This window comes from Penicillium coprophilum, assembly GCF_028826855.1.
Source record: "Penicillium coprophilum strain IBT 35676 chromosome Unknown utg000002l_segment0_segment1, whole genome shotgun sequence".
Lineage (NCBI taxonomy): Eukaryota > Fungi > Ascomycota > Eurotiomycetes > Eurotiales > Aspergillaceae > Penicillium > Penicillium coprophilum.
The window spans coordinates 2,640,252-2,658,511 of NW_026622722.1; the positions used below are offsets into that span (position 1 = coordinate 2,640,252).

Below are 18,260 nucleotides of genomic sequence, written 5' to 3' on the forward strand. Positions count from 1 at the left end.
CAACAGAGGGAAAGTGCTGTGGGATGTTGATCTTAAGAGATGAGCTTGTAGTCTGCATTTGTGCTCTGGACTTTCAAGGAGTAGACCAGGAAATGTTCTCGTATTCGAAAATACACATCTTTTGCCTAAGACTGAGTGGACGAGATAACCTATTTCGACCAAATGCTCAGCAAAATTGTATTACACTTTTGATCTATATTCTGATAGAATGAATTCCCTTCCATTGAGGATTCTCAAGCTTTCTCTCAGAGATACTCATCACAATCGGTGATCCGAATTGCATTTTTACTATGCACTTGCATATGCATACCTCGGTGGGATGCTACTCGAGGAATACGTTGGAAACACTCCAAATTATCAAGGGCTTTATTTGAGATTGAAGTGGATTTGAGAATATTCCAATGCCTCTACAGCATACAGCGTCAATCGTAAGTTGAATTGTTCTAAATTAAGTCAACAGGACTTTTGGCAGGCAGTTAGGGTTCTTCCCTGTGAGTGGTCGCCGCCAAGTGATGATCGTGCATGAAGGCGCGTATTTGTGACCAACGACAGGCTAAGAAGCAGAATGCCTTGACCTTGCACTGACTTTTCTTCCCTTCATCACATCCTATGGGCTGCCTCTTATACCCCCTCCCCTGCCGCCCTCATCACCTTTGGAACATGTATCACCCCAATTCCCGTGAGATTTGACGTTTCGCAATGTCGATCAGTGACTACACCTACTTTTAAAAATCCATTCCCCCTTCCTTCGTCTTTTATAATGCAGGCACCGGAAATGACTACCCGGGTTGTCTCTTTTTTGCCTGTCCTTTTTACTCTGATTGTACATAGTGTCCCGGTTCAGGCCCAGGACATCCAACGTCGATCCAAATCGGCTGCGCCTCCAACAGTGGACAAACCACTGCTAGCAATTCAAATTGGAAGCATTGTGGGCGCCTATGTTATCTTTGTCGCTGTCCTCCTAGCCCTACTTATCTTTGTCGGACGTCGTCTGCGCCGGACAGTTCAGTCGTCCAACTATACACTGCATATGGAAATTCTGAAGCCTGTTAGACCTCCCGTCAGCATGGATCCCAGCCCAGTTTCTCCAATGTCACACAACCTCCCCAGCCCCAAGTCAGGTGGATTCAAGTCCTGGGGGTCATTGAACAGGAGTGCCAGACCCTCCCAGCCATCCATGAACGGCAGCATGGTGACCATCGACGAGTCCATTGTCGCGAACGACCGACAACGAGCTCAGAATGATATGGAGATGCTGTACGCGGCAGTCATGGAGCATGACGCTCAAAAGGCTTCCGGAGTCGATCTGCCCGTTCGTGAACAAGACCTCCAAGCACAATCACCGGACAGTCAACTCACAAATCCATTCACTGACCGTGGCTCCCACGTGTCGGATAGTTCATTGGCCCCATTAGCGCCATTGAAGTCCCCGACCAAGGGATTCAACAGTTCCCGCCTATCTAAGCTCTTCACCACAGGCTCCCGCGCCAATCCAGACCCAAGCAAAGTGCGCTCGCCACGTCTGGCTATTGGCAAGATGTCAATCTCCTCTCCACTAGCCTCTCCAGCCGTGGTCACGCCTCGAGCCTTTATACCCGAAGACCCGCCTCTTTCCCCGCGGATTTACAACCCGGGCCCTCCTCCAATGGCTCCGGTGCCGCGGCGACAGACGAGCGAGACGCTCTTGCCCCCTCCTGGGCGCGCCCGCCCACCAGCGCCTCTAACCCTCAATACGCCTTCTCCTTCTTCGTCCGTCCCGTCCAATTTACCTTTCCGTGAGGCATACCCGCCGCAAAGTGCCCCGGCTACCAAGACCACTATCTTGGAACGACCGGTGAAGAACCGGTTGGCGCCTATGACGGGGATGGCTACACCGTACAGTCCGTACATGCCGTTTACTCCTGTGACGCCGTTTACCCCCGGGCGCACAGTGACAAAGCGACAACGGAAGCGAGAGGAACGTGGGAATGGACTTCAAGTACTGAATGAAGATGATTTAGTCAAGGATGATGATGATATCTGGGGATGATAATGCTGGGAAACGGGTCAAATTAGGGAAATAAGGCGTCTAAGTGCAATTGGTCTATCCATATATCTACAGGGAAATGTTCACACATACATACACTGGCTGTATAGTTTCTATTTTATGATATCCTCATTCTCTATATCTACATCTTCTCCTTCAAATGCGTATTTCCTCTAATGATCGCCTCGGCGAAATCCGACCTCGTTCCCGCCTTCTCAAGACTCAAAAGCGTCTGAATAGTACATCCCCTCGGCGAAGAGATACTTTCTCTAACAACAGCCGGATGTTGCCCGGACTCCAAAACAGCAGACAAACCCCGAATCCCCTGCAAAACCAACTCCATCGCATCCCCCCGCTTGAACCCCTCCGCAACACACCCGTCCAATAGTCCCTCAATCGGGAGCGTCAATGTCGCCATCGTCGCTCCGACAAGAACAGTCGCTAACCCAATCTGCTCAGGCCCTAGGTACTTGACCGCACCGACATGCTTGAAGATCCACTCCGTGGCCGCAACCATGGATTGCGGAATTGTCGATGCGGGAGTCTCGATAATTGTCATCGACTGCCCGAACTGCGCACCCATATTCGGGATAGCTTTCATGAGGTGCGGGGGATTTGCAGCGTTGGGGTCTGGGTTGATGAGCAGGGCTAGGGCCGGACACGTTGGGCCTGCTAGCATGCTAATAACGAGTTTGCCGGCTAGGGCGTCGCGGACGCCTTCTTCGCCCAGAACAGCTTCGGCCATGAAGGGCTTGCAACCGAGAATTATTATATCGGCTTCTTGCATTGTCTGCACGTTCTGGTCTGAGACAATTTTGATCAAATCTTGGTGTTCTGGGGCGATTGACGCTTGTAGACGGGCTGCCGAGCTGGCTGTTTTTGTGCACGCAATGAAGCGGTTGATTGGCTTTGATGAGGTTTCGGTGTTTTTAGTTGAGAATGCGCTGTTTAAGAGGCCGTTTAGAACGGCGCCTCCCATGTTACCTGGGTGGTTTGTTAGTGGTGGTTTACTATGGATGGTTATGTTACTTACCGCATCCGATGAATCCGAGGGTCTGTCCTGAAGCCATCATGTTATTCTATAGGTATTGTGAATTTTTGAGGGTCAATTGTGTTCTGAGTTGAGGGGTTGGCTCTCTCCTTGACTCATATGGATCTCGGGTGAGGTGCCCGACGTTGGCGTTCGGTAGCCGATGCCGATATTTATTTTGGCATATTTGACCAGTTGGAGATAATTACGGTCAACGTTTATCTTTTTCTGCAGCTGTATTTGGGATGATATGCCAATCGCTCATATTCTTTGATTGTCGTAATGTCATTATTTTGACCTTCGACCGCATGTCGTGTCTTCGTCTAGCAGTCCCCAAAGCCGGTGATATGATATAGATGAAGAAATATAACTGAAGGCCACTTTGTACTCACGCAGTTCTCTTGAATATGTCTTCAAAGAGTGGTGGTTCAGCTAACACGAACATCTCAGCAGGTTAGATCTGATTGTTACCTCAGGCACTCAAGGCGCCACTCCGCCTTACAAGTGGCGTATACATACAAATTTCCGCATTGGGCTTGGCTTTGCATCCCGAATGCAGCAGGGATGCCTATCTTTAATCTTCTACACTTTTTCTTTGATTCTATACAACAAAGACCTTCTCCCCTTTCTATGTCTGTCAAGCTCTGCGCTTGTACCTTGGATTATTGAATTACTGCTGTTTTATCTTTGCTGATCCCTCCCCGCTATTCCCCCACCATAATCGCAGTTGTCGTCATCCTCGGAGAAGGTGACTTGGCTGTGTCCGACGCCGACTGATTTCGCCCGAGTCCCCCATTTTTTGTACTCCATTAGGCCTTGGCGGCGAATAACTTGTGTGCATAATAATAGGTAAGTTGTTTCACTGTTATCTTGGCAGAGGCGTGGTGGACTATCTTGGCTAACTGGAACTTCTTCGCATATCTTAGACTTTCTCTCCCCTCTATCCCTCTACTCGATTACACCTCTCTCCTTTTCGTCTTTCCTATCACGCCTTAATGCCGCTCACCGTCCTCTCCCGATCCCAGCTCCGCGAGCTGCTGCATGCGCTCTCTCGCGACGAGATTCAAAACCTACAGCGCAATCTCGCCGAGGCTCTACGAGAATATTCCAGTGGATCTCAGGAGAAGGGTTGCTCGGCAGCCTACCAACCCCAACGAACTGCCATCACTCGCCAGAATGGCTGCACTACACTCTTCATGCCCGCCAGCACGGGCCAAACAATTGGCATCAAGATGATTTCCCTGCAGGACGGGGCCGATGCCGGTTGTGCTATTGAGCGGGACACACTTGATACCCAAGAGAAGGAACAGATTGCCTCGCGTAGGGGAGGCTCGTTCCGAAATTCGGTGGCTTCCTTATCCTCCGAGTTGAGTGATTTGTCCGTTGGATCCCAAGACGACAAGGAGGACAAGGAGGACAAGGAAGATAGTAACTCGATCAGCGCTACCACCACCACCAATGAGAGCACTACGACAGGATCAAGCACGGATAGTTCCACTCTCCTCACTGGTTGTGTCAATCAACAAAATGTCACCTCCAACATCTCTAAAACTCTTGGCGCTTGGCCGGGCGCAGGAACTCGTGACACATCGCCCCGCGGCAGTGTGACATTGCTAGATGGCGAAAGTCTGCCATTCGCCTTGATCAATGCCCATGAGCTAACAGCGTTCCGCACGGCCTTGGCTTCACTGATGATGTTCAACAGGCGCAAGAAGGTACGCACTATCCTCGTATTCGGAGCGGGCACCCAGGCCTACTGGCATATCCGCTTGGCGTTGGTTCTCCGCGGTGAGGACATCCGCCGAGTATACATTGTGAACCGCTCTTTTGAACGCGCAGCCAAACTTCTGCAGGAAATTTACCAGCCCGAAAACAGAGAGTGGCGCGGGGATGTCATGTTCTCCGCCATCAGCACCGATTTCGGTGAGTATGGTCGAATTTTGAAAAGCACCGTACGCAAGGCCGACGCGATCTTCTGCTGTACACCCTCTCCCGAGCCACTTTTCCCTGCGGAATACCTCACTTCCGGCGAAGGCCGTCAAAAGGGTCGGCTCATCTGTGCGATCGGATCATACAAGGCACACATGGCCGAGATCCACCCGGATATTCTCCGAGATGAGGTCAACGTGCAACCTGCTCATCGTCACTGGCACAAGCATGTCCACCGTAGTGGTGTGATTGTAGTGGATAGTCTCGACGCGGCCATGAAAGAGGCTGGTGAGATTATTCAAGCTGGAATTAAACCCAAACAGGTTGTTGAGCTGGGCGAACTACTGATGGTACGTGATGCCACTCGTGATGCGGCGACTGTGGATGATGAAAAGAGTCTCCGTGAATGGTCTCAACGAGGGAATGTCATCTACAAATCAGTTGGCCTTGGACTGATGGATCTCGTGACCGGCGGAGATTTGGTGCGCTTGGCACGGGAGCGGAAGTTGGGGACGACAGTGGACGACTTTTGATTTTTGACTTGATTCGATACCTTTGCTTGCTTATTTTCTTTCGTTTGCCATTGGTTGATCCTGAAGACATCCAGGGAAAATTTGGAAGATCAACAGATCTCCCGAGCCACAATATCTTTAAATTAAGAGAAACTTGAAACACTTGAAACATGAATTATCATCAAATAATGTATGACCTTGAGCCGGGTATTTAATAGCATTTTCAAGCTATAAACGAGAAAAAAAAAGAAACATTGACATATACAATCATACATATTGCTAAAAACAAGTTGAAGAACAAGGCAAAGCTTATAGTGGGCTGATGGACTGCGTCACCGGTCACAGTCATGTAACCTCTCGGACAAACTTCCCTTCTCTTTTTTCTTCTCGAGCTTCACATTACCAATCCACCTATTCGTATTGGGCCTTGATTTTCGCTATCGTTGGTGCACGATTCCCTCACCCCCGCGCAGTGAGGGGCCAAAGCAAGGATAAAAAAAAGTCTTTAAGAATCTTGAGATTACTCCTCAGGATACCTTCAAAATATCCTCGCCATGCGAAACACCGCCTGTCACTTGCCCAATGGCCTCACCTTTGACGTTTCGCCTGTTTTTGGTGGGGTCACCTTCAAATCCAATGACTTCAACATACATCACAAGTCCACCTTCCCCCAGGTTGGACAATCATAATCAACACCGAGAGGAATCGCAAGACGGACAAAGATGATGCAAACCCAGAGAATCCCCGCGACTTGGACGATAATTTTGGCCGTTTCACAACCCCCACCTTGACCCGCGACTCCCTCTACATCTCGTATATAGTCAACCCACCAACAACCGACTTCAAGTCCGTGATCTCACCCACACGCCAGATCGCCATGATGCTCTGGGCAACACTATGGTGGTACTTCCACGAGCCAGAGCCAGACCTGCACGTGGAGACTGCCGCCTCAACCAAGACCCCGCCCAACGGACGACCAAAGGGCGAATGGCGGATCAAGGTCAAGCGGGAAGGAATCTTCAAAGGCCGGAACCTCCTCCAAAAGCTCGAGAGAATGGGCCTGATCGCGACCGAAGACTCTTCCGTCGGCCTCCAGCCCATCGAAACCCGCGACTCAAGCAGCTGGTCAACGATGTTCGTAAGCAGACGCAGTTTCTGGCAGCTCGACCCACGTCTTTTCCTCTTCACATTGACGCCAACCGGAACTCCAGCCACACCTCCCGTCAGGTCGCTTAATGGGTCGCCCACGCCCGATGGTAGAACCACCGCAGCACCGCCGACACTATTACCTATGGAAGCAACTTTCCACACGGCGAATATGGGCCAGTTCACCTCCGTAGGACCGTTCACGTCTGGCAGCCATCTCCCAACATACTACCCGCCCCCACCAATGCAGTTCACCTCCACGAACGGAATCCGACACCCCGTGCGTCCGAAACCGCCGCATCAGGGCGAGGTGTTCTATGTGCGATACATCCCCAGTATGAGCCAGTATCTCTCGTTCCGCGTGGCGTTTGTGCCGATGACGTCGCAGGGAAGCGTTGCTGGTGGTCAGAGCGGAACGCCTGTTAGCACATCTGTGACGAGCATCGCGCAGCATCTGACTGACAACATCTCCTCTGATCTGGACACACTGCATCGGTGGATGAATGTGCCGCGGGTTGAGGCGATGTGGGCTGAAGGCGGACCGAAAGCTGTGCAGGAGAAGTTCCTGTTGGCTACTCTGACTAGTCGACACAGCTTCCCTGTTATTGGATGTTGGGACGGGAAGCCGTTTGGGTATTTCGAGATCTACTGGGTCAAGGAAGATCCGCTCGGACGACTTGTGGATCATGCGGGTAATTATGATCGTGGTATTCATTTGCTGGTTGGAGAACAGGAGTTCCGCGGCGCGCATCGGGTTGCAATCTGGTTGAGTGCGTTGGTGCACCACTGCTTCCTAGCGGATATGCGGACTGAATCTGTGGTGTTGGAACCGCGGGTTGATAACCTCAAGTGAGTTTTTGACATTACAATCAGAAAAGGATGATGAACGTGCTAACTTCTCTTAGACTCATTAATTACCTCCAAGAAGCAGGCTTCTATAAGGAAGGCGAGGTCAGCTTCCCGCATAAGCACTCTGCCATTATGAGGATCAAGCGCGAGCACTGGGAAAGCCCAGCGATATAGAGATGTCAGAGTGGCGATTTGCATTGAGACGATCATGAGTAACGAAACAGCTAGCATTGCCTGGATTTTGACTTTTGTCTGGTGATTTGACTTGATTTCAACATTGTCTTGCTCATTTATCATGGGTGGTTTAGTTCAATAGAATGGCGGGTCTGGTTATTGCTTATTGAATTGCATGACTTCCGTTTCACCGATCTTCTATTTCCACGTAGGCTTCCCGGCCTGAGGTCGCTATGGGTCTTAGCAAAGATGCTACTTTTACCCTACACAAAACTCTTAACGAAACCGTTCATCTCCGCACGTCTTGCGAGCTCAATGGAGATACCTTCCAGCGGAGGCTGCCAAGAAAGCATACATTTAATTTGGTGAAGGTAGTTTGAGCATGGTTGCCGAATGTTAAGACACATCTTATTTGGAGAAAACAGGTTACGTACGTGTCTGCAAATATTCTGGCTTGCCTTGGCTATTCCAACCATTTTTGCAGGCCTGAAAAGGTGGTAGTATGGCTATCTAGGAAGACAGAAAGGATACAATTCCTCAAGGATGATCGTGGAGGGTGAATGACGAGATGTGATTTATTCAAAGCTATTTTCTTCTTTTTACAGGAGGGAAAAAGGTGAAATTAGACGAGGTACGAGTTCGTTTCTCAATTTGGGCGACCACGTCGGACTTGATAGTCTCAGTAACTTCCATTCAATCATCTCACATTACACATCACGACGTCGACCCCTTCTCTCTGGCAGGTGATGAGCCCAGCACACGTACTTTCCTGTTTAAATCATATTTGGTATAGAAGGGACAATTGCACGCTTGACACGTTTTTCGCCGCACATGGTCACCTATAAGGTGACATAGGGAAATCTATAGGTATATATCTCTTAGATATATAAGAGATATTTGAGAGATTTTCAAAGAAGGTTGAAAGATGTTTCTAAACTGAGGTTTCAGACATGTCGAAATCACATACGAAAACTTTGAATATATGGTGATATAGCTCTTAGGTCTTTGTGTAAAGAGTGAAAATTCACGATACTAACCAGCCTAGTTCCGGTTAGGAACTATTTTTTCCAGATATCGAATCTGCCAACATCTTTATTGGGGCTGTGAGTTTAATTCTTAGACACACTACCGAAGCACCTATGATGTCTCTTTTGCATTCAACAACGATCTCTGCTACTTCCTTCCCAATTACGATGGGCCACAAAAACAACTATGGTGATGGAATACTCAAGAAACACTATCCGCTTTTACGCAAATCTGAGCCCCGAAGCCGCGCTCAAGACATGAAGAATCTGGGAAGATACTCACACACTGAATTTTCATGTAGGAACCTCACGTACATTCGTGAGAATCCCGAGAACGCTAAATGCTGGAACCCAGATTCTGACTCAATATTAAGCATGATCTTTAGCTAGAGAGAGGTATACCAGAGAGAAGGGTTGTTGTGCAATGAGTGCCATAAGGTCTTTCTTAGGTTGAGGATCAAATTGACAAATAAAATGTGTATCCTTACGGTGACTCATTTTGGTGGCTGGGAGGATGAAGAATTGGGAAAGAGGCTCACGCTCGGATTGAGGCTGAAGATCAGATTATTGATTAGGGCAAGGGACCTTGGAAGGGGTATGCAATATAGGACCGCGCAAGGGGATGTCTACAAGACAATATCGACAGTATACAGTATTTGGAATCATATACCCCCGTCCGTACTCGTGGGAAAGAGGGAGGCTCCACTTTGCTTAATTGCGTAATCTTTCATACCGTCCAACTTTGACTAACTCGGTTCTTGACAACGTCAACATGGCTTCAAGTCAATACGTGCTGTACGATATCCCTTCCGGCAAGGCACCATCTGTGACATGGTCGCCGAATCCATGGAAAAGTCAGTACAGCCATGATATTCATTGGCTTTATACATTTCAAGAAACACAAATACTGACCTCCTTAGCTCGCCTCCTTTTTAATTTCAAAGGTCTTGATTATCGGACGCAATGGGTGAGTCACATCCAACAAGAACCTTGAGAGACAATCGCTTACAATCACAGGTTGAATACCCAGATATCAAGTCTACGTTGGAACCTCAGTATGACTCAATTCCCAAGTATAGGAGACCATCTAATGTTCCCAGTGTCGCACCCAATCCCGGGAACCCCGCATACTCCATCCCTACCATTGCCTGTCCCGATGGAACATACATTATGGATTCGCGCAAGATTGCGGATTCCATAGAACGCCAAGTCCCGCTTCCTTCGCTCCACCTAGACTCCGTCTATCTCGAGAAGATCGAGCGTGTCTGGGTTCAGTACATGACCGCCTTTGCGCCGATATTCATTCCTCTGGTCCCCAAGCGGATTCTCAATGAGGAAAGTCTTGAGTACTGGTACACCACTCGTGAAGCAATGGTTGGGATGTCACTTGATCAATTCGAGAAAGAGAAAGGTGGTGTTCGGGCATGGAAGGAGGTGGAACCTGTCCTTCGGGAAGTGACTGCCTTGTTGAAGGAGAATGAGGGGCCTTTCTTCATGGGAAAGACGGTTAGCTATGCTGACCTTGTATGGTTTAGCATTCTTCTCTTCAACCAGAAGTTAGGGTCGGATGTCTTCCAGGAAGCAATGGAAAGGACTGGGGATTCGAAGGTGCATCTCGACTTGATGAAGGCTGCTCAGCCTTGGTGTGGTTGAAGTTCACTTGAGGACTACAAAAGTGATATGATAGGAACGGGTTGCCCCCGGTAGATGCCATAGGATGTACTGTATTTACGAATCATACCATGTGAGACAGTCGAACTGGGTCAGTCTGATGGACATTCCAGAGATTGTCAGCAAAACAAGTCTGTATAGTTCTATGTAATATTACGGTATCATAACAATGAGTCATGATCTGCCAGAACCTTGGAACAAGGAGTGGAACCAGATAGCGCATGTGGGAACTTCCACTCTAACCAAGAGTATGTATACAAGTATACCATATACAATACATACCGTATTACTGCCTTCACATCACTTGACATTACAAGGTACCCAAGGTCCAAAAAAAAGAGTTTCATTGTCCAAGTAGGAGGTAAGTACATCAAAAGTCCAACGTACATCGAGCGCGAGCGCATAACGTCTAAGCGTAAAGATTCTTGGATAACATCCAGTGAAAAACGAGTGAAATGCAGACCATGATAAAAATATCAGACATACAAACGCCGAATGCGCAAGGCAGATGCAGCAGCGAGTGTAAGAAAAACAAGGACGAAAAGGAAAACAGAGAGGCTCACAGCTCTCGCGGAATCAAGCTCGGACATGGATGACGTGTTTGAACATCAAATGACAGTGAGCGAGATGGGTATTGGCACATGTGCGTATCAACGTGTTGAACAGCTTTTTTCAAAAGCAGGAATATGGAAATGGAAAAAGGAAATAAAGATCATATAGGGATGTGGTGAGATAGGAGACAGATAGGAAATAGGAAATGGGAGGAGATGCGTGAACGGCATCAGTGATTAAGTAAGAGACCAGAGTGCTAATGAAAATCGAGGAAAAAGAAATCGAGAACCAGCTCGATTTAGTTGGATCGACGACTGCCCATGTACGAGCCTGTCGCGGAGGCCAGGAAACGAGCCACGAAACCGCCGCTGTGTGCGTTGTTGCTGGTCTTCAGCTTCTTGGATGGCTGGCGGATAGGCTCGAAGGACTTCTTGGATTCGAGGTGGGCGACATTGACATAGCCGTAGTTCATAGAGAGGGATGACGGGCTGCGGGTTGAGTCCGTGAGCAGGAGGTCATCGGCGCCTTGGGAGGAGACGGTGCTGATGGAGGCTGGTGTGCCGCTTGAGCTGGGGGCGGCACTGGACGAGCGCGAGCAGAGAGAGTTGGAGGTCTCGGCGTGGGAGAGCGCTGGTACGTCCCGAACGGATGGTGGGGAGATTGAGCGGTTGGCTCTGTTGGGAGATGCGCGCTGGCGCTGGTAGGGGTTGTAGCGATCATGGTCGACTACATTCTGGGTGGCATAGTGGGTGTTGTGCATCGTTGGACAGGAGACGTGACTGGGCAGACGGCGGAGAGAGTTGTCATTTGTGCGACGGGCCTCGCCGCGAGCTTCAAGCTTTTGGCGGCGGAGACGGCTGGCTAGCAGATCCGCTGATACGTGAAGACGGCGCCTGGGGGGTGGGTTAGTTTCTCAGAATAACAAGTTATAAAATGGGATGCCATACCATTCGCGATGTTGTTGTTGCTTGTGACGGTGTTCTTCTTCGGCGAGACGTTCTTGCTCTTGGGCAAGGAGACGCTGACGGTGGGGAACGAGAAATGGTTCGAGGTAGGTAAAAAGGTCCTGCTCGGTGATGCGTAGGTCCCAGTCGAGGAGGAAGAGAAGCTGACGTTCCATGAGGTTGACCTCGGGGGAGAGAGAAGCCGAAATCTTCGAATCCCTTCACTGCGGTGTAACGAGCCCAATGTTTATTCTTAGGGCTGGAGTCATTCAAGTTCTTGGCGGCGAGGATGAGTGAGGCAAGGAAGATGCGGTGGACGGTGCAGCGCATACCCTTCGCGACTGGTGGCAGACGGGAACGAAGACGGCCGAGGTAGACGAGACAGCTCATGAGAGTGGGCACCTGCACCTGCGACCGGGCGACGAGTGAGGCGATGAAGGCCTCGATTGAGGGAAGGGCAGGCAAGTTGGATGGTTCCATTGGAGGGGTGGATGGTGGTGTAGGTTGTCCATTCTGGTTGACGGTGTTGGTCACATGGGCCTCACAGCGGATAACCTGCGCTGCCTGTTGGGCCAAGTGTGCTATCATTTCCCGGGTAACTCTCGTAGTGACGAACTCATCGAGAGCTGCTCGGTTGAGTGAATAGGAATCCATATTGTGGGAGGGGGATGTGGTAGAGGGTGTCGAAAGGGAAGTGGTCGAGGATGATAATTAAGTAGGTCGACAAACAGGCAGAGATAAAAGGATTTCAAGGCACAAGTGAATTGTCTCGGACAATTCAATCGAATAGACAAAAGCAGGACAAAGGTCTTTGTGGGTATATATGAGTCGACACCAAGTGAAGCAAATGCGATCCAAGGTCAAACAAAAGTGTCCGGAGATTGAATTCCTGACCAGCAGGATAACTTTCAGATGAAGTAGTTTCTTTTGTAAAAAAGAATGTTGCAAGTAAGGATGAGATAGTTCGGGTTGTCGTGTCAACGCGTATCGATAGCCCTAACTGAGGCTTTCCGAGAAACTGAGACCTGGCGCAACGGATATTTATTCGAGACACAATCCACAGTTCAATGCAAGTAAGCAATAGATTGGAAATGATGTCTGGCAGATTATTATAAAGGCGAATGATCACAATAAAAAGGATATTATAAAGGAAGGATGACGACGTTGAGCATGTGGATGAATCTCGTGAAGAATCTGGGCGGAATACCTCTCTAGTTATAGTATCTGGTATGCGCCAGAGCGGAGGGGGGGAACGACTTTTCTTCCCCTGCAAGGACGTATCCAGTAAGAAGAGAGAAAAAATAGACCAAGTACAGGGGGTAGAACGGACTGAACCTGCATAGTTGGATCTAGGATACTCCAACCTTCGCGCGGAGGTCTGAGAAAGGAAAGCTGATTTGTGGAGTGTGATGTACACTTGATAGACTATTATTGTACCTGTGCGTTATTATCCCTAGATTCATCCAATAGAGGGTTGAAGAGGGTTTTGGTCTTTTTTTACTGTTGGTTTTTTTTTTTATTGTTTTCATATTCACTTGTTGAACTGGAACATGATTTGATTCACTTTACTATACTAGATTTACTGAATTTTCGGTGATATTGGACTCTAGGGATATCGCAACATCCTACAAGGATCGCCAACATTATCTATGAAACTCACGTCTCAACTCTACGCGCTCATTCCATTCCTTGAACGCGTACCATAGCATCTCTCTAGCCTCCTGATGTTACTCTACTGCCTAATTTTACAACTAATAGCCAACAGCCAACAGCCAACATCCAACATCCAACATCAAATATCCGACGTTCAACAATCCAACAAGTCAATCATCACCAAAAACAGACCTCAGCTGAGAAAAAAAAAGGTGGCGATTTCAGGTTGGCGCCGCGAACTCGCGTTAGTGCCCAATCACTCGAAACCTGTCAGTTTCCGATCTGATCACCGTGGGGCGCGTCCAATCCCTGTCAACCGGTCCCTTTTACAGCTTGACAGTCCCTTTTAATTGATGTTCATTCTCATTGGATCCCAATCCAACACCCCCTGTCACAGCGCGACCTTAGCGTGTTCGAGGGACATGCCCGATGACCTCGCTGTCGAAGTCCGTAGGGGAAAACAAAGTATCTAAATTATCCGATATCTATCCACCTCACATAAGGGAGGTCATATTATCGCATTATTCCCGTCCCTTTGTTCCTGTTCTTGATCTATCGATTTCCAACCCCAACCACCTGGATTTCACCTGGATTTCATTTGCCCATGTATCCGAGGCCGTGGGATGCATGCAATTTTCCGTGCATACCATTTAGCGTACCCCTAAAAAAAGACCAAACACACTGCATATGCATCTATATAAGCGCCGGTCCCTCCAGGTGTTTGAACATCCCGCTTTCCCGCCCAGCGCTTACAATCCCAACATTGTGGAAGCGCTGCGACGTTGAACGTTTCTAATTTTATGATCCAGGCAGGTTGGTTATTATTAGTTTCTCGACGCGCGCTACTCCTGCTTTTACACTTCCCCGGACCCCCCTCTGCGGGTTTCATTGTGCGGGTCGTCACCCGCCCTTCCGCCTGAGCCGAATCACCGCGCGGTATGGAATGTTGGTAGTGTGAGACTGCGCCTCGTTTCACCGGCGTCTCGCTATCGGAGTGTTGGAACTGTTGGTTGGGAGGGGTTGATTTGGGGTACATCCTTTGATCACGTTGGGTTGGTGATTCCAACTGTGCACCAGGCTGCATCGTTGTTGATGGGCTGTTGCGATTCTTAGGACTCAGGAGCTAGGCGCTTGGGATGGGGCGGTTTCGAAAGTGTAGGGCTGGCTGTTTCAGGGTTGGTCTGGCGGTTAGAGATGTTGGTGATGCGGTTTTGCATGGCTAATACGTGTTCTTGGGGCTGAAACACCAACAATGCGACCGTACGAAGTAGGAGTACATATGTAGTGGCTTGACAATGCAGGTCTATATCACGATAATGATAGCTCTATTAATGGAACAACTACCGATTATCGCTGATTTGAGTGGTTTGTGAAGGGTTGGATTCTAGTTTCCATTTCTCACGAATATTCCATCTCCCCATCCAAATTCCAATCGCTGAAATCACCTGACTGTCTATTTAAACAACAGAAACAGAGTAGGAAGACACAGTCATATCAGCCTTGCCAGTGAAAGGCTCAGTGCCAGCCTGGACAGCAATCAAGTACAAGCTGTCCTTCAGAGCCTGGTCCTTCTCAAGGTATGTGAAGAAGTCCAACAGGTCACCAGAGTAGCTAGTAATGAGAGTCTTACTAACAAAGCTGTACACGGTCATGGCACCATTAGGACCGACGTACACATCCCACTCATGGCCACTAATAGTGACAGTGGCGATGGGCTGGCCGGTGGACGAGATGGCGCCCGCACCACCCATCGCCGCAAGCCAGACCATGATCTCGTACTCCTCGCTGCCGTCAGGAGTAGAGCTGAGGAACATATCGTATGCAACATCGGCGACGACATCGGTGTTGGAATAGCTATCTCATGGTTAGTGAGACTGTTCATTCTGAAGTGATCGAGTGCACCACGTGCACCACTCAAAGCCTACCTCCATTCCCAAGCAGACTTGATGCTGCTAACTTCACTCAGAGTCTTAGGAGTGAACTGCAACTTGGCATTGGCGTAGCTCTTGACCTGCCACGCGGTACCAGCCCACGACCAAGAGGTGTGCCATGCGATCTTGTTGCCGTCGACCGAGTCTAGCCCTGTGCACTGTGTGCCGGATGGGTCATCGTCCTGGCCCCAGAGGTTGTTGTAGAGGATGTAGTCATCTGTTGTGGCAGTTCCCCACTGGTCGCAGAAGTCTGCACGACGTACGAGGCCCTTGGTTGGGACGGAGGCGGCATCGCCCATGGTGGACAGTGCCAGGGAGAGGAGTGCGGGTGCGACGAAGGACTTCATGATGACTATTAGAACAGGTGGAATGGACGAGAGCGCTGGGATGGAAATGAGAGTCTGGCGATATGGAATGGGAGTTGTCGGCCTGTTTTATACATGCCATGTTCTCTCGGAAGTCATCCGTTTAGGGAATACTCGAACCAAGTGGGTTCATGTTCCGTATAGAGCACGGAGTAGTCCTGTCTCACATTTCAGATTAGGACGTGCTATTGTTTATCCATCAGCTCATGGCTGGAGGTTCCACAACCGGGTAATCCCATGCTTGCGCGGTGCCACTGGTTCTACCGGGCAGCCGGCATTGAGGGTAGCCGCAGCCACAAGTGGACCTCTTTGGGCATTGTGGGAGGAATTTTTCCACGACTGGAAGCTTATTCTGCACGGCGTTAACCGTTTTCCTGCGGATTCGGGAAGATCTCCGGGCGTTGGTAGCAAATGTGAGACGACGGCGTCGCATAGCGGGGCGGATGAGAGCTGCTTCTAGAACGCGGTCAAATCGGAGATTGAAGGTATCCGCTTTGTTCAAGATTCCCCTGAATAACCTGACAGTTTGGAGTATCTGCGAAGTTTCACCGAGAGGAACATGTGTTTTTCTGTGTTGTCTAGGATAGGGGCCAGTATACGCATTTGCGCAATGTCAAAATTATAGAGATTGAAGGGCGAGTTGCAAAACAGCCACATCGTCACCTCCGGTTCTTCAGGCATATGTACCCCGCAAATGCAACTCACGACTCTGCGGATAATAGGAGAATACATGTCAACTCCAACATTGGCTGGATATTAGTTCCAAGCCGGATATTGCGGAATGCCGACCGTTCTCCAATGGGCGATGATCGACATCTTGACCTTGAAATTAACGTGACAATGCAGAAGCCAAATAGCTTTGTTGCCATCATGTGATGGTAGATGGCTTTGATATCTGGCATGGATGCATCGCAATCGTCATCACACCCTGGGATTCTCACTGGATTTTGTATTTAGCCTGTATTGGGCCTGCTAGGTCCGAAGCCATATGGATACATATTGACCATGGCGGATTGCTCCCGGCAGAAGTGAGAGCCCCGACAAGCATTATCCCATATTTAGCCGCAGAGCCCGGAGCCCGGAGCCCGGAGCTAAGGACGTTATGGGCCTACTAAAGGAACAGGCCAACTCCCACTGAGAACCGTGACAGCAGGAATCTTTGAGGGATAGAATGACCCAAGAAGGAAAGGGACAGGAACCAGCGTTGGTGAAGCAAGTGACTTGATTTTGGAATCAAAGTGGGGGAAGATGAAGCATGAGATGGGGTTGAAGAATGGCAAATAAAATATAAGAGAGAAGAACTAATCAAGCAGACCCTGGAGTAGACAAACAGAGAAGTCTCGGGCAACCATGTCAACAATGAGGTACATTGAAAGAAGGAACTGTCTTCGGAGATGCGGGGATAACAGAGAGGTGTTTCTGTGGTAAAAGCAAAAAAATGGCTTAAAAAGCACGGTTTCCAGCTTCTGACATTCGATGGAGAACCCAAGAAAGTACAGTCTGTTTTCATAGCGGTCGTAGCAGCACTGCCCGCAGGTTTACACAACCATGATATGCTTTGTGCCATTAGACGGGGAGACCATAATCCAGTTCAGCCTAACCTGGACCGCGTCAAAGATCCATCGATGCCCTTGGGATACCCCTTGGACAATAGGACCACGATGCGCAATGTAGGCCCAGAGTGGGAATGGGAAAGGAGAGAAGGAAGAGAAGGAAACTGGGAGGCGGCAGGTATTTATATTTTGCCAGTGGCTGAAGGGAACGCTCACCATACAAATGATATCGCTGGTAGCTTCGACATTAATACATCCACGGATATACCAGTGAACTCGACTTGAGATTAGGTACCTTCCTACCATAGACATATGGTCTATGTCAAGGTTAGAGATCTAGCCTTTGTCTTAGCAACTGGGTCACACTAAGAAAAAAAAAAGACTAGTCATGTGTCCTAGCACCGACAGCTCATCACGCGCAAGTCCACCGAGTCCAAAGCTTAAGCACCTGAACAATGTCGAGCGTTTACCCAATCCGTTCTCAGGAACCGACTTCCACCCTCGCAGGATCGACAACCACGATCGCACTCATCACACTACACAAAGCTCGCTATCAGCGAAAAAAGCGAACTCTGCAATTCTACCCAAGGGACACGCTGTCCGGATAGATGAATCTTGATCTTCTGTCAGAATATCATGCCAGATAAACAGCGATATACTCGATGAATACCTAGCTGGCTTCGACTCCGACGTCATGCTTATATATGTATCTGGGCTGCTTATGGAGAGCTGGTCACCATCAAGGCATTCAATTCACTCTAATCTACACTGTGTACCATGTCTTGTTTGTTGCCGAAGAACCGACGCTAGAACGACGCCGAAATGGTCTACGTCCCCGGCATCTTGCTTAAATCGGACCGCAGATTGAACAACTGCGGAGGGGTGGAGCGAGACGACGTG

General features: G+C 49.2%; 7 protein-coding genes across 7 annotated transcripts; 4 read left to right on the forward strand and 3 right to left on the reverse strand.

Annotated features, from left to right (window-relative positions):
• Positions 1 to 760: 760 nt before the first annotated feature.
• On the forward strand, positions 761 to 2,029 carry N7500_003059 (uncharacterized protein; the record flags this gene model as incomplete). Its single annotated transcript, XM_056674205.1, has 1 exon — positions 761 to 2,029. One exon carries the CDS (start codon positions 761 to 763, stop codon positions 2,027 to 2,029), a length of 1,269 nt encoding a protein of 422 aa, XP_056534730.1.
• Positions 2,030 to 2,168: 139 nt separating this feature from the next.
• Positions 2,169 to 3,096, reverse strand: N7500_003060 (pyrroline-5-carboxylate reductase; the record flags this gene model as incomplete). The annotated part of the gene is made up of 2 exons (XM_056674206.1): positions 2,169 to 3,010; positions 3,060 to 3,096. 2 exons carry the CDS (start codon positions 3,094 to 3,096, stop codon positions 2,169 to 2,171), a joined length of 879 nt encoding a protein of 292 aa, XP_056534731.1.
• Positions 3,097 to 4,051: 955 nt separating this feature from the next.
• Positions 4,052 to 5,518, forward strand: N7500_003061 (putative proline utilization protein PrnX-like; the record flags this gene model as incomplete). Its single annotated transcript, XM_056674207.1, has 1 exon — positions 4,052 to 5,518. The coding sequence occupies one exon, from the start codon at positions 4,052 to 4,054 to the stop codon at positions 5,516 to 5,518; it is 1,467 nt and encodes a 488-aa protein (XP_056534732.1).
• Positions 5,519 to 6,051: 533 nt separating this feature from the next.
• N7500_003062 (GNAT family N-acetyltransferase) lies at positions 6,052 to 7,666 on the forward strand (the record flags this gene model as incomplete). Its single annotated transcript, XM_056674208.1, has 3 exons — positions 6,052 to 6,171; positions 6,198 to 7,492; positions 7,549 to 7,666. 3 exons carry the CDS (start codon positions 6,052 to 6,054, stop codon positions 7,664 to 7,666), a joined length of 1,533 nt encoding a protein of 510 aa, XP_056534733.1.
• A 1,797-nt stretch (positions 7,667 to 9,463) lies between these two features.
• N7500_003063 (glutathione S-transferase family protein) lies at positions 9,464 to 10,344 on the forward strand (the record flags this gene model as incomplete). Its single annotated transcript, XM_056674209.1, has 3 exons — positions 9,464 to 9,545; positions 9,612 to 9,658; positions 9,709 to 10,344. 3 exons carry the CDS (start codon positions 9,464 to 9,466, stop codon positions 10,342 to 10,344), a joined length of 765 nt encoding a protein of 254 aa, XP_056534734.1.
• Positions 10,345 to 11,212: 868 nt separating this feature from the next.
• Positions 11,213 to 12,512, reverse strand: N7500_003064 (cyclin family protein; the record flags this gene model as incomplete). Its single annotated transcript, XM_056674210.1, is given in 3 exon segments — positions 11,213 to 11,807; positions 11,862 to 12,067; positions 12,084 to 12,512. The coding sequence occupies 3 exon segments, from the start codon at positions 12,510 to 12,512 to the stop codon at positions 11,213 to 11,215; spliced, it is 1,230 nt and encodes a 409-aa protein (XP_056534735.1).
• Positions 12,513 to 14,968: 2,456 nt separating this feature from the next.
• Positions 14,969 to 15,789, reverse strand: xgeA (putative endoglucanase; the record flags this gene model as incomplete). Its single annotated transcript, XM_056674211.1, has 2 exons — positions 14,969 to 15,365; positions 15,437 to 15,789. The coding sequence occupies 2 exons, from the start codon at positions 15,787 to 15,789 to the stop codon at positions 14,969 to 14,971; spliced, it is 750 nt and encodes a 249-aa protein (XP_056534736.1).
• Between the last annotated feature and the right edge of the window lie 2,471 nt (positions 15,790 to 18,260).